The sequence below is a fragment of the Primulina huaijiensis genome, chromosome 2, assembly GCF_012295235.1.
Source record: "Primulina huaijiensis isolate GDHJ02 chromosome 2, ASM1229523v2, whole genome shotgun sequence".
Classification (NCBI taxonomy): domain Eukaryota; kingdom Viridiplantae; phylum Streptophyta; class Magnoliopsida; order Lamiales; family Gesneriaceae; genus Primulina; species Primulina huaijiensis.
Genome location: NC_133307.1, coordinates 29,895,177 through 29,908,674, shown reverse-complemented (window position 1 = coordinate 29,908,674; position 13,498 = coordinate 29,895,177). Strand labels below are relative to the sequence as shown.

The following is a 13,498-nucleotide window of genomic DNA, read 5'->3' as shown; positions in this document are numbered from 1 at the left end:
AGTTTCTGGCTAGTTGAAGTATTTTAATGTTATCTCATAGCTCAGTCAGTCAAATGATATGACACCAAAACGGTTAAACAACCAAATCAAAATGATAAAAGTCATATTCAGAAGACGATGTCTGAATCTGAGTGAAAGAAGACGAAAATTTGAATCGATGTTTATATATTTAATATTTATAATTTTTTTTTAAAAAATGTAAATTCCATCTATAAAAAATATAATATTATTTTTTATTATTTATTATAAAACATGAACGATTAATCTAAGCATTCTATTATTTCTCAGTGATAAAATAAAGAGAATTATTGGGCATGTAATGGAGTCCCTACTATTTCATGTCACTTTGTTATAATTAATTCAATAGTTAATTATAATAAACTCTCCCAACTTAAAAAAAAAAGAAAAAAGAATTTTACATTTGTTATTGCTTAAATAAATATTTGTCAAGCATTTATTTATTGCTGTCATTATGTGATATAACATGGCCATCGTTTTGCCACTGCAAGGACTTCAGACAAATCCAATTACACGAAAATGACGATTTTTTTATATTTAAATAATGAATTAAATATTTCCTTTAAAATATTAATTAGAAACTCACGGGTGTTAGAAATACGAATTGATATAATAACATATTTTATAAAATTTTAAAATCATTGCTATAATAATATATTATTATTATTATATAAATATTGATGTCCAATTTCTATTATTTGGTTGACAGATGTGTTGGTACACATAAATATTTCTGATTTTAATGATGAAATTTATCTATAATTTTGACTATTATTTTCTTTCTGGCTGAAGACGATGTTCACGTGGCCGACGCAGGTTTAATGAAATGCGCATCACAATCACTATTTTGAAACATGTCTGCTACTCAACTATATTCCTGATCAAAATTATTAAAGTTGGCACAATGGTTTACAGATTTTTTTAAAAAAAAAATTCGATATATTATAATGTTAAATATTTATTATATAGAAGATTTATAACTACTAAAATGATTTTTTTTAGATTTTTATAATTTAAATTGAAAATATTCTGTCATTTAAAAAATTTGAGATGACGGACTTCAAATTCGTTTACGTGCTTTGATGAATAAAATTCAAGTGAATTCGAAGATATTACATAACAAATTATTCAATTTCAATAATAATTAATATAATACTGTTCGACATAAATATTAAATATTTCTACAAATAAAATTTGAATTTTTTTCAAATTAAATAATTTGACCCAAACTCAACCTAACATAAACATTACATTTGTAGAATGGAAAACATATGTGAGTATGAACCCATCACGTGCTTGTCCTTTTACACTTTCGAGACATAGTGGAAACTTTTTGTAAAAGTGATGGCCCCCATTTGACACGAACAATTTCATGTTACTATTGGAAAAGACATCCCCAAAACTTTTTCAAGAACACGAAATAAAAATAATACAGATTTTTAGTGCAAATATGAGACTTGATTCGTACACGGCGTTGATAACACACACCCACTTTCTTTCTCTCGATTTGTCTCGCATAGTTCAAAGTCCAAAATTTGGGTCACATCTCAAATTCAATTCACCAAGAATGAAAATTCCACGAAATTCCTACAATTCTGATTATTGGGGTCGTTGGATCTTGTCCCAGGGCACCATGTTTCTTAAAAGAAAATGCCATAGACAATAGACATCGATAAATTTGGGAAAAACAAAAACTTTCATGGCATTTTGTGACTGTAGGTAGTTTAGGGGGCTACAAAGTATTTGACCTTTTTTTAAAAAAATTAGGTATGCTATGTTAAAGGTGGGTAATCTTAAGACATAAATAATGGAACTGAAACGTAGTAGGACAAAGTATTTGACATTTTATTATAAATTATAATTGATGGTAATTATGCAAATCAAATATTTTAAATCACACGGTTCAAATGTCATTATTTGATTGCTCTTCTAACAAAAATAATTATTACACTCAACAAACATTATCTATTACTTACTATTGAGAAATAGGCTTTACTTCAACTTTAAAAACTCATAAATGGAAATGAGATTAGCACATATGTTATATTCAATATGAAGAGATAAGAGGGGATGTACCTTTCTCCATCGTAAATGCAATTAGCTGCCCTACTTCTTTAGGACAGCTTCAATCAAGATGTAAACAAAAAGCTGACCGCAGAGTTGACTTTATCAATTTTATTTAACTAACTACAATTAATTAACTTAATACTTTATTAAATACACAGCATGTGTATCTAATTAATATCTACAGTTGGCTCATTAAAACTTTTCGTGAAAATAGTATTTAATATTCGTTGTTATTATGTCTTCATCACTTTAAGTTATTGTTATAATATATATTGAAAAGACATCAAATTGGGATAATCCATCACTATTGGTGACTCGTGTTTGTCCAAATAAGTGATATTGAGTGTATCAAAAGAGGAAACTTAAATAAAGTTCATATTATATGTCTTTTTTTTGTCTATTTGAATTTTAAAATTTTGATTTTGATATATTAACTTATGATTTTTGACAATTTTAATCTAATNTTTAATGATTTATTAATTTTATTTTTTAATAAAATATAAAATAATATAATTTTGGTGAATCCAACGTGGATTGGACTCGTCAGATTGACGGGACTGGATATGCCTAAACTGAGGCAAACGGGTTCTGGATTCGGCCAAACCTACCCAGTTATCCTACTTAATAACAAGAAGAAACAATGTGTGATTAGCTAGGCTGGAAACTTTTATATTATTTCACATTTCAAAGTCATGGGACACCATGATAACCCCACCCGGATAATTAATCAACTCAATTACTTACGAACAGCATGAGATGCCATGCGATTTGTGCCAACACATTAAATTTTAATATAAAAAGTAATTTTAAATATATTATATATGTATTTTTAAATGTTAATCTTTCACATTAAGGAACTGTATCATTAATCTTTCACATTAAGCTTATTATTTGGTGCAGCCCAAACTTAGAATGTGGAATCTATCAAGATCCAACTCTCGAGTTCGAATCCTCATTTCAAACTCAATCGAACTCAAATTTGTAAATTATATTTTCTTGTGCTTGTAAAATTATAACTCTCCACTTATATACTCCATCAAATATGTCAAATAAATAAAAAAATTTCCTTGATGGATGGATGTCCTATCCATGAGGTAGTGTAGATCCGTACACATAAATTGACAACTAAACTACTCACAAAAAGTTCCAAAATTGAATGCCCAAATAACCAAGGTCCCTTCCTCTATAAAACCAACTTGTTACATTTCAAATTCATTCACCCTACAAAAATAACATAAAAAAAACTCTCAATTTAACCATATTTTCAAGCCAAATGGGAACATCAAATTGCATACTTCTTTTTCTATTATTTGTAATTTTGTCAATTCTAAGTGCCATATCTTGGGCTTCAACTGATAGTTATGCAGAGGAAATCTCAACTCAATGTCGGTACACAAGATATCCAAATTTGTGTGTACAAACATTGACAGGATTAGGATCCAAGAATCAAAAAATCGATTTCTTGTATACCCTTGTTAACAAAACCATATCCGAGACGGGCCTGCCTCGTTCCAATTTCGTGGAACTTAGCTCGCATTTCATCTCCCTCGAAGCTCAACAAGCTCGGATGGCAATCGGTACATGCCACAATTTCGTGTTTATTTATATATATATTACGAAAATTTACGTGTATGATCCTTTTTCGTATTTTTCTAGATGAGTGTCAAGAACTGATGGGAATGGCGCTGAGACGACTTAACCAGGCGAAGGAGGCGATTCAGAAATCCCCAAAGAAATACAAAGAAGACATCCAGACATGGCTTACCGCCGCTCTAACGTTCCTACAGACTTGCAAGGATACATCTGAGGATCATGTGCTGTCAAATGTTGTCTTATCCGAAATTTACAAGAAAATGGGCTATCTTTCCGAATTGTGCAGCAACCCGTTGTCCCTGGCGAACAGAATAAGTACACGAAATCCGAAAGATGAACTTCCCACAAGATCAAGACGACTTCTCGAGGATGAAAATTTCCCGAGATGGGTGTCGAAAAGTGACAGGAGACTGCTAGAAAGCGCGGAGATTAAAGCCAATGCCGTTGTTGCGAAAGATGGAAGCGGGGACTTCGACACGATCTCTGAGGCAATCCAGTCCGCGAACGGAGGCCGATACGTGATATATGTGAAATCTGGTGATTACAATGAGAAAATCAGCACGAGTAAAGATGGGATCACTTTGATTGGCGATGGAAAATATTCTACAATCATATATGCAAGTAGCAGCGTGGGCAAGGGATCTTCCCTCCGGGGATCTTCAACTTTTTGTGAGTTACTCTTTTTTTTATTCTGTTCGTTTTCAAAGAAACTGGCTACATGTCTTTCCGAAAGTACACCTTTTCCAGATAGAAATTTAGTTTTCCTCTCTGGATTTTCCGAATCGAGAGGTCAACTCCACGTAAGCAAAATGTTCGCGTCTTATTCCATCTATTATGAAATCAAGAATGAGACCAATAGAAATTTCCTCGATCTTATCTCTTTTTCACTGTTTAACTTAGAATAACAAGTAAATTTAAATGTAAAATTATCAAGAATTATTGTAACAAACAATTTTGTATATAATATTGATGAAAAATTCCCAAAAGCGTCCAATAAATTAAAATATATTTAGTTTTGATTTTCTCGACAATCAAAGATTTATTTTAATACTGAAAATTAGGTTTCTTATTATTTTAGTTGTATGTCGCTATATAACAGAAGTGATTTAGGATATGTAGCTAATGTCTAGCACCACGTTAAGTTATTAATATCAATATCATCCCAACAATGTCCAACATCGAATCAATACTCTAGCTAAGCAAAATAAGACTGATTTATCAGGTTTTTCTATATTTATTTAGCCTATTATCTTTTTAAGGAAGTTGGTTAAAAATCACCAATCAAAACATTTCTTTGTGTTCATTTCCTACTCACAAAATTGTGGTACTATATCATACAAATTGTGGTACATTTCATGTGGAAATGTGGTACACTTCATGTAGAAATGTATTACTAAAAAAGTACCCTGAACACAAAACAACGACGGCGGTGAACTGAAGGCCAATTTCTGGTATTTTTTTAGCAATCACCGGCGACGGATTCATCGCAAGGGATATCGGGTTTCAGAATACGGCGGGCGCCTACGCCGGACAAGCGATAGCGCTGACCATAGCATCAGACCGCTCAGTACTATATAGATGCAGCCTCGTAGGCAATCAAGACACATTGTACGCCCTCTCACTCCGCCAGTTCTATCGAGAATGTGACATATACGGTACCGTGGACTTCATATTCGGCAATGCAGTCGCCGTGTTCCAGAGCTGCTCACTGTACCTCCGGAGTCCTCGCAGCGGCGGCGGGTACGACGTGATCCTGGCAAACGGGCGGACTGACCCGGGAGAGAACTCGGGTTTTTCGCTCCAAAACTGTAAAATCACCGGTGCGTCAGATTTCTCCAGCTCTCATAAAGCGTACCTGGGTCGTCCTTGGAAAGAGTACTCCAGGGCGGTGGTGATGCAGTCGAGTATCGATGGAGTTATCCAATCACGTGGCTGGATTGAGTGGCCGGGATATGGCGGTTCAGTTTACAAAACATTATATTTTGCCGAGTACGACAATACAGGAGCCGGCGCCGTGACTTCCGGTAGGGTGAACTGGGCTGGTTTTCGTGTACTCGAGACGCCAGAGGCTTCGAAGTTCACGGTGGCTAATTTCATTGGTGGGAATTCATGGCTGCCTTCCACTGGTGTCGCTTTCGTTTCTGGGCTCGACTAAATTTATTGATAATTAATTTATCATCAAATTTTTTTTAAAAATGTAAATTTTCCAATAATCATATATATGTATTCATATATTTTATTATATATATAACAGCTGATTGAGGTTGGAGGTGGTAGGGTTTATAAAATTTAATTTTGAAGATGCCGATGTAACTAAATGATGTTCCCTTATTTATGTGTTTAATTAATTAATAATCACTAATTATCGGATTTGACTGGAAATAAATTAGGATTAAAGGTTCTGAACATCGAAGTTACGTAGATAAAAATTATCACTTTAAATATTTGGTTTCTATTTTTACATTTAAATATTTTTATTGCATAGATAATTAATTCTGTCTATGTACTAATTTAATTTTACAATTTTTTTATTCTGAAGGATTTAATTTACAAATTTAATAAACTACAATCTTTTTTATTTTAGAAAAATCAAACCATTCATTTCATTTTTAAAAAAAAATCTAGCGATTATCAGTTTACCAAAATTATAACTTGTGATAATGACACAATTCTAATATTTTTAAACGGTACAACAACTAAGTATCACTTGTCTACTACTTTTCTAACACTCGACAATTATTTTAAAACTCTACAATCAATCTCTCAATAACTATACTTCTTGTAATTTATAAAAAATTGAACATATAACATTGACTTTTATATTAATTGTTTGATCAAGTATTTATTATTTTACTAAAATATATAGAATAGCTCAAATATTACATGATTGCCGCTTTGCTAATAATAATAGTTGTTGCACCCGACAAATCTTAAAGCTATAAATGATACATAACAAAAATAAAATAATTTAAAAACATAAAAAGTATTCAATCCAATTAAAGAAAAAAAAACAGAAACTATTTTAATAATGCATGTTTTCAATAAAATTCAATATATTAAAATATATTCCTAATATAGAAAACGTGTGCTCCAATTATGTATTTGATTAATTAAATAAAAACAAAAAAAACTATTTAAAAATATACTTATTTTATATGAATATTTATTACATAGGAAAATAAAATTTAAATGTATACAACGCATAATTTAGTGTATTAATGTCCGGTTAAGAAAGAGCATACGTTGATATTATTCGATCAAATATTTGTTGTTTTACAAAAATTATAATCAATAGTAATTGTGTAACTTATTATTTTAAATCGTATAACCGTTCATGAATCATACGTCGACCGACAATCTAAACGTGACTCTCGAGATGTTATTTAGTTAATTAAAAGATTAGAGTTGTACATTTATCAACAATCAAAATTTTTGGTAAAACATAAGACACTCAATCCTACAATTGATATAAGAGTCAAAGTCTCATGTTTGATTCTCAATGATTGCAATTATTGAGAAAAATATTGTTGCAGCGCAATAATCGTTCCCGTTATGATAGCAATAGAAACCTTATATTTGATATGATCTATAATTTAAAAGATTAGAATTACACAATTACCACATATCATAATTTTTGATAAAACGACGAATACTCGATCATAGAATTATTGCAACCCCATCCTCCGTCTACTTTTCAGTTTTGTGTTGTATTCCGACCACTTTCAATTTTTTTATATTTTATACTTTAAAGTTTTTATATAACGAGCTTGAATTTAGGGGTGTCAAAATTCGACACGACCCAACACGAAAAAATCAGGTTCGGGTTGGAGTTTTTCGGGTTCGGGTTAGTGCCATGTTAGACGGGTTTCGGGTTGGGTCGCGGGTTGACCCGAATTTTTATTTTTATTTTTTGAAAATATTATCTATATTTTTATATATTGTATGTTTGAACAAAATTTATTGTATATTTATATGATAAATTTTCATCATTTAATATTTATTTGTATTTTTTTAACAATTGTTTATTTGATTTAGTAAAAATAAAAAAATTTCACGGGTTGACCTGAAACCCGATCCACCCGATCCGATTGACACCCTAAGCTTGATCGATCATAAATTTCCCGTCCTAGTTCATAAAAAATTATGATAAAAAGAGTGTCGGTGTGGACATATTTATAAGTTAATTAANTCGAAAATTTTGTTATTATATGTTTAAATTAAAATATTACTATTATTTTTTTATTTTTTCGAATTTTTTTCATTAATTTTTTTAAAAAAAATAAAAAAAATTCGGGTTAAGCGGGTTAGAAGGGTTGAGTCGGGTTAGACGGGTTCGTGTTCGAGTTGGGGGTTTTCGGGTTGCTTCGGGTTCGGGTTTGGAAAAAAATAAAAAAATTTCGCGGGTTGACCCGAAACCCGATCCACTCGACCCGATTGACACCCTAAGCTTGATCGATCATAAATTTCCCGTCCTAGTTCATAAAAAATTATGATAAAAAAGAGTGTCGGTGTGGACATATTTATAAGTTAATTAATAGACACACTTCTCTCTCAATCCACCAACTTTTAGGCCATAAATAAAAAAAAGGTTCCCACTTGCTTAATTAACCCAATGAAGCTTTCGTTTTCCAATCAAGCACATTATCTACAATTTAGGGACCATTTTTTTTTATTATATAATGTCGGGCCACGAAAGAAAAATTGAAAAGGTGCCCGAAAATTCAACTATTATTTAATTTGACAGTGTCTCCTACTCTACTAGATTTTAGACTGGCGTATTCAATGGAATAATTCAAATCCACGTAGAAGCAGGCATATATATGGTCACACTTCATCCAACTCATAAAAAAATAAATTTGTTGAATTCAATTTATGGATTTCGAGATTTTAAATCTATATTATTTGATAAATTATTTTTAAAGAATCTCACCGAATTCTAGAGATTAAAGAGCTCACACGTTGCTTTAATTTGTACCTTAACTCATTATATTTTTGAAAATTTATTTCCATGCAAACAGTTCGAAATATGATATTTACTAATATAAATTATCTTAGATTATAGAAGAAGATAATTTAAGAAAGATTATGGAAAATTTATGATGCATGGTCGCAATAATTACTCGTAGATATCCCATTTACATTTTTTAAAAAGTGGTTGTTTCTGTTAATATAATCAAAAGTATCAAGATTAGTTAATAATATACACATATTAATGTATAATGTCGTATACGTAAATATATTAATGTATAATGTCGTATACGTAAAAAAAAAAGAAAAGAAATAACTATTAAAAATTATATTGAACATAGTTTGGCACAAAGTTCAAGAGATGTAGCCATCAAGACAAAAATACAACGAGTCTTTTTCAGACAATATAGCGAATTCTCGAATAAATCATTTTATGACATTTGGAAGAAGCTGACATAAAAAGAGAGACCCAAAACAAAGAGAGGGTGGTCGAGAACATAAAATAAGCTCAATCAACATTTTAAATAAAAATGTCTCAAAGTTATCGAATCACCATTGATGCCCGATCTTTCAAGCATATAAGCATTCATATATTTTCTCACACTTCACCGCTATATCAGTTCAGTTGAGGAGCATCTTCGTCGAGCATAATTTTAAGCATCGAAAACTATGATTTTAGTCTTTCATGTTTGTCTCTCTATGATTTTGATTATTTATGTTGTCGAATTTCAGTTTTATTTAATCTATTATCATTAATCTTTTTTTTTTTCTATTTTAGTTATTTTTTGACATAACGCTAACATGAACTCAACGTGACGTAAACTTGAAAAATATATGAACGACACTGGAATTTGACTTTTGTAAGTGATAAAAGATAAACACTTCATTCATTTCTAAATCAACAATCACCCCTCGTTCAGAATGCAATATTCTCATAATCTCGGGGCCATCTGGGTTAATATCGTGCTCCATAAATTTAATTTTTTCGAATTATCTGAATCTGTGTATGATTATACATATTTTTAAAACGAACAATATAAGAAAGAACAGCTTTCTAACTTTTTTTTCTCATGTTTCTAATAAATTATAATAAACGTCATTTAAATTTAATTGTCTTAGACAATCATTCATCATGTATCAAAATTTTTTCTAAAATTTATAATCAAATACTTTTTTTTTAGTTTAACAATTACTTCAAATTTTCATTCGAGGTAATTTGAAAGGCCACCCAAAAGTCACAATAGACTCCCAAATAGAAAGAAATGACAAAATAAAGTTTATTTATTCCATAAAATATTATATTTACTTAAAAACACACATATATATATATATTAAATTTTATAATATCATTGATTATTTAAAAATTATATCATCTCACATTTCCTATCTTTGAAATCACGTTTTTTAACTTTTAAAAATAAAAAAATAGTAAAATTAAAAATCCTTATGTAAAAAAAATATCTGCAATTAATTTGTATCGAGCTGACTTTTTATTTTTATTACATAAAAAAATATTTTTTTAAAAAATATTATAGTTGTTACTAAATTACTCTTGGTAAAATTGAATTTGAAAATAAATAAAATATAAAAATCAATATGTTTTAAAATCAGCTAACCAGTCAGCCCAAATACCTTGTAACAAATCTTTCGAAAGAAGCTTTAGCATCAGACATGTTAATGGGTCGGGTCTAAATCCGACCTTGTATAAATCCGGCCCGTATTAAACTCATTCCGATGGGAGAAGTTTAAACCTGGTTGTTGAACGAATCCTATGAATTTGTTTGTTGCTGATTGGTTTTTGAGATTCGAGTTTTTTTTGGTTATTTTCGAGCTATATTATAGTTGATGGGTTGAGGAGGAATTTGCATTAGAATACCCGTATCTGTTCATTTTTAATCTGATGCCCGTTTCCTTTGTGTTTGGATCGGAGCATTTGACTTCTGGGATGAATATGGAAGAATGGATTTTAGATTACTGCTAGTAATATATGATCTGAAATGTATTGTTATGATTGAGAGACAACTTAAAGATAAAACGCTAAAACATTTAAAGTTAGCCGAAGGATTTGATTGTTTCGTCGATTCTTCTGAGTTTTATTCCTCTTGTTCTTCTTCAAGGCTTCCGGTGTTGCTGCCCTGGACATTAAAAAGCTAAAAGATGCTGGTTTATGCACTGTAGAATCAGTTGCTTTTGCTCCAAGGAAGGAGCTTCTGCAAATCAAAGGAATTAGTGATGCGAAAGCTGATAAGATCATCGAAGCAGGCATGTTCTACACATTCAAAACGTGATATTCTTGAGCTATCGCCCATTTCTTTATTTTGTGGCTTTAAAACTACACGCCCAGAGGCAAGAAATTATTCAAATAAGCACTGGATCCAAAGAACTTGACAAAATCTTAGAAGGCATGGGTTTCCATTTATTGAGAATATAAAATACCATCTTTTGCTGCTAAACTTTTTGACATTTATATTTGGTTTTTGACAGGAGGGATTGAAACGGGATCCATTACAAAATTATATGGTGAGTTCCGCTCTGGCAAGACTCAGCTTTGCCACACATTGTGTGTGTCACTTGCCAACTAAGATAATCTTTATCTAACATTTAGTACACTATATCAATATGAAGTACTGACACACTTCATTAGTGCAACTTGTCTATATTTTTTTACTGAATTGTTGTTGAAGTCTATGAATGAAGTTTTGTTGTGCTATATTATAAATAATGCTATCGAAAAATCTATGTTGGTATTATTTTGCTCACCAATCAGTCTGTAGAACCTCGCTGAAGTTGCAGCAAGTGATCATATCGCCTCGACGAAAGCTTATATCTTTTCGCTTCAACATATGAGAGTTGAGACTCAATGACTCACAACTTGAATTATGTTTCAGCTGCCGTTGGATCAAGGCGGTGATGAGGGTAAAGCAATGTACATCGATACTGAGGGGACATTCAGACCACAGAGACTAGTACAGATAGCAGATACGTCACTACATCTTTTTTGAGATTTAAAATTGATAGCAATTTTTGTGTTTCAATCGTTGCTCAAATCAGCTATAACAGATTAAATTTATAGATTCGGGTTAAATGCTACTGATGTTTTGGAAAATGTGGCCTATGCTCGAGCTTATAACATCGACCATCAGTCTCGGCTTTTGCTTGGAGCTGCATCCATGATGGTGGAAAGAAACTAGGTGTCATGTTTCTTGTACTATAACTAGCCAGGGTGAAAAAGTGATCCTTTTGTTTTGGGATATGATATCCGATACTGAGCAAGGATTGTCTCGAATAACTCAAACATTCCACTCCATTCCATATCTAACTGCTACAACATTTTGATAACAGGTTTGCTCTCATGACAGGGGATAGTGCTACTGCACTTTATAGGACGGATTTCTCTGGAAGGGGTTAATTATCAGCCAGGCAAATGCATCTTGCCAAGTTCCTGAGGAGCCTTCAGAAATTAGCAGACGAGGTAAATTTTCGAGAATCAAGATTTCTTCTTCCAATATGCAAAATTTTATTTGGTTTCTAGCACAACTCATTGTTTCTCAAGTTCTTGATTCTTGATTCTCGAAAATTTGCCTGGAAGTTTTTCATTATTTTTGAGAATTTTGAGAAGTTTTTGGCCTTGTTTGGTTTCCATGTTCAAACTATCTCCTAATTATTTTATTTTCTCTTTTTAAAAGTAGATTTTCAAATGGTTTTTAATTCTTTATTGAAATTTTTGGAGTTTGAAATTTTATTTAGTATATATTAAAAAATATTATATTTATTATTATGTTATAATTAATTAAATCTATCGTATTTGTGTTAGATTGATGCGATACTGTAAATGAAGTTGAAATAACTTTGTTTTTGAATGTTTCAATTTGAACGGAACACCAAAGATTATTTTGAGTTCGGTTTCTCAAATCTAGTAGAAGACATTCAAAATAATCTTGATTTTATTTGGTTTCTAGCACAACTCATTGTTTCATCAGCCAGGCAAATGCATCTTGCCAAGTTCTTGATTTTCGAGAATCAAGATTTCTTCTTCCAATATGCAAAAGTAATCATAATAATGTCTTGTGTTTCTCATTATTTTTGAGAATTTTGAGAAGTTTTTGGCCTTGTTTGGTTTCCATGTTCAAACTATCTCCTAATTATTTTATTTTCTCTTTTTAAAGTAGATTTTCAAATGGTTTTTAATTCTTTATTGAAATTTTTGGAGTTTGAAATTTTATTTAGTATATATTAAAAAATATTATATTTATTATTATGTTATAATTAATTGAATCTATCGTATTTGTGTTAGATTGATGCGATACTATAAATGAAGTTGAAATAACTTTGTTTTTGAATGTTTAAATTTGAACGGAACACCAAAGATTATATTGAGTTCGGTTTCTCAAATCTAGCGAAAGAATTCAAAATAATCTTTCTAAAAATTGTTAAATATTTTGAGAACATATGAGAAACAATGAGTTGTGCTAGAAGCTTGTATATGCTGAAACTTATCTGCTTAGCTTTTCAAAATAATCAGATTTGTCAGAAACTTGCAGTATATGCTGAAACTGGTATGTGCCGGAAGATTGGATATGCTGAAAAGGATTTGGCTACTCCTTGTTGGCACTCCCAAAACTGATATGCTTAGCTTCCAAAACTAATTTGCTCTTCCAAAGCTGGTCTTACTCTTCTTAAAACTCGATTTATCTTTAGAATTTTCAACGGAAGCTTCAATCCTCAAACTACTTCACAAATCATTAAGAACGAAATCATTGTCTATAAATTGTATATCTTATTAAATATATTCGTAACACGATAACAAATTTTATTATCATCAAAATCAAAATTATTTGTGTTTCTCGAAACT

The 13,498-nt window shown here is 30.9% G+C and overlaps 1 protein-coding gene and 1 long non-coding RNA gene across 3 annotated transcripts; both read left to right on the top strand.

Moving 5' to 3' along the window:
• The first annotated feature begins 3,290 nt into the window (after positions 1 to 3,290).
• LOC140971486 (probable pectinesterase/pectinesterase inhibitor 54) lies at positions 3,291 to 5,929 on the top strand. Its single transcript, XM_073433774.1, has 3 exons — positions 3,291 to 3,662; positions 3,742 to 4,347; positions 5,142 to 5,929. The coding sequence occupies exons 1-3, from the start codon at positions 3,359 to 3,361 to the stop codon at positions 5,831 to 5,833; spliced, it is 1,602 nt and encodes a 533-aa protein (XP_073289875.1). The 5' UTR covers positions 3,291 to 3,358; the 3' UTR covers positions 5,834 to 5,929.
• Positions 5,930 to 10,976: 5,047 nt separating this feature from the next.
• On the top strand, positions 10,977 to 12,145 carry LOC140961432 (uncharacterized). 2 transcript variants are annotated; one of them, XR_012172346.1, is made up of 4 exons: positions 10,977 to 11,048; positions 11,131 to 11,166; positions 11,535 to 11,629; positions 11,720 to 12,145. It is a non-coding gene; the product is annotated as an uncharacterized lncRNA (long non-coding RNA). The 2 variants fall into 2 exon arrangements; XR_012172345.1 differs by having other exon boundaries at positions 11,535 to 12,145.
• The last annotated feature ends 1,353 nt before the right edge of the window (positions 12,146 to 13,498 follow it).

What these genes read in the sequence shown, in the direction of transcription:
- LOC140971486 (XM_073433774.1), top strand. Translation starts at nt 3,359, where the DNA reads ATGGGAACATCAAATTGCATACTTCTTTTTCTATTATTTGTAATTTTG. An exon ending in ACAAGCTCGGATGGCAATCG is followed by an intron (nt 3,663 to 3,741) that starts GTACATGCCACA and finishes GTATTTTTCTAG; the next exon opens with ATGAGTGTCAAGAACTGATG. An exon ending in CCGGGGATCTTCAACTTTTT is followed by an intron (nt 4,348 to 5,141) that starts GTGAGTTACTCT and finishes GTATTTTTTTAG; the next exon opens with CAATCACCGGCGACGGATTC.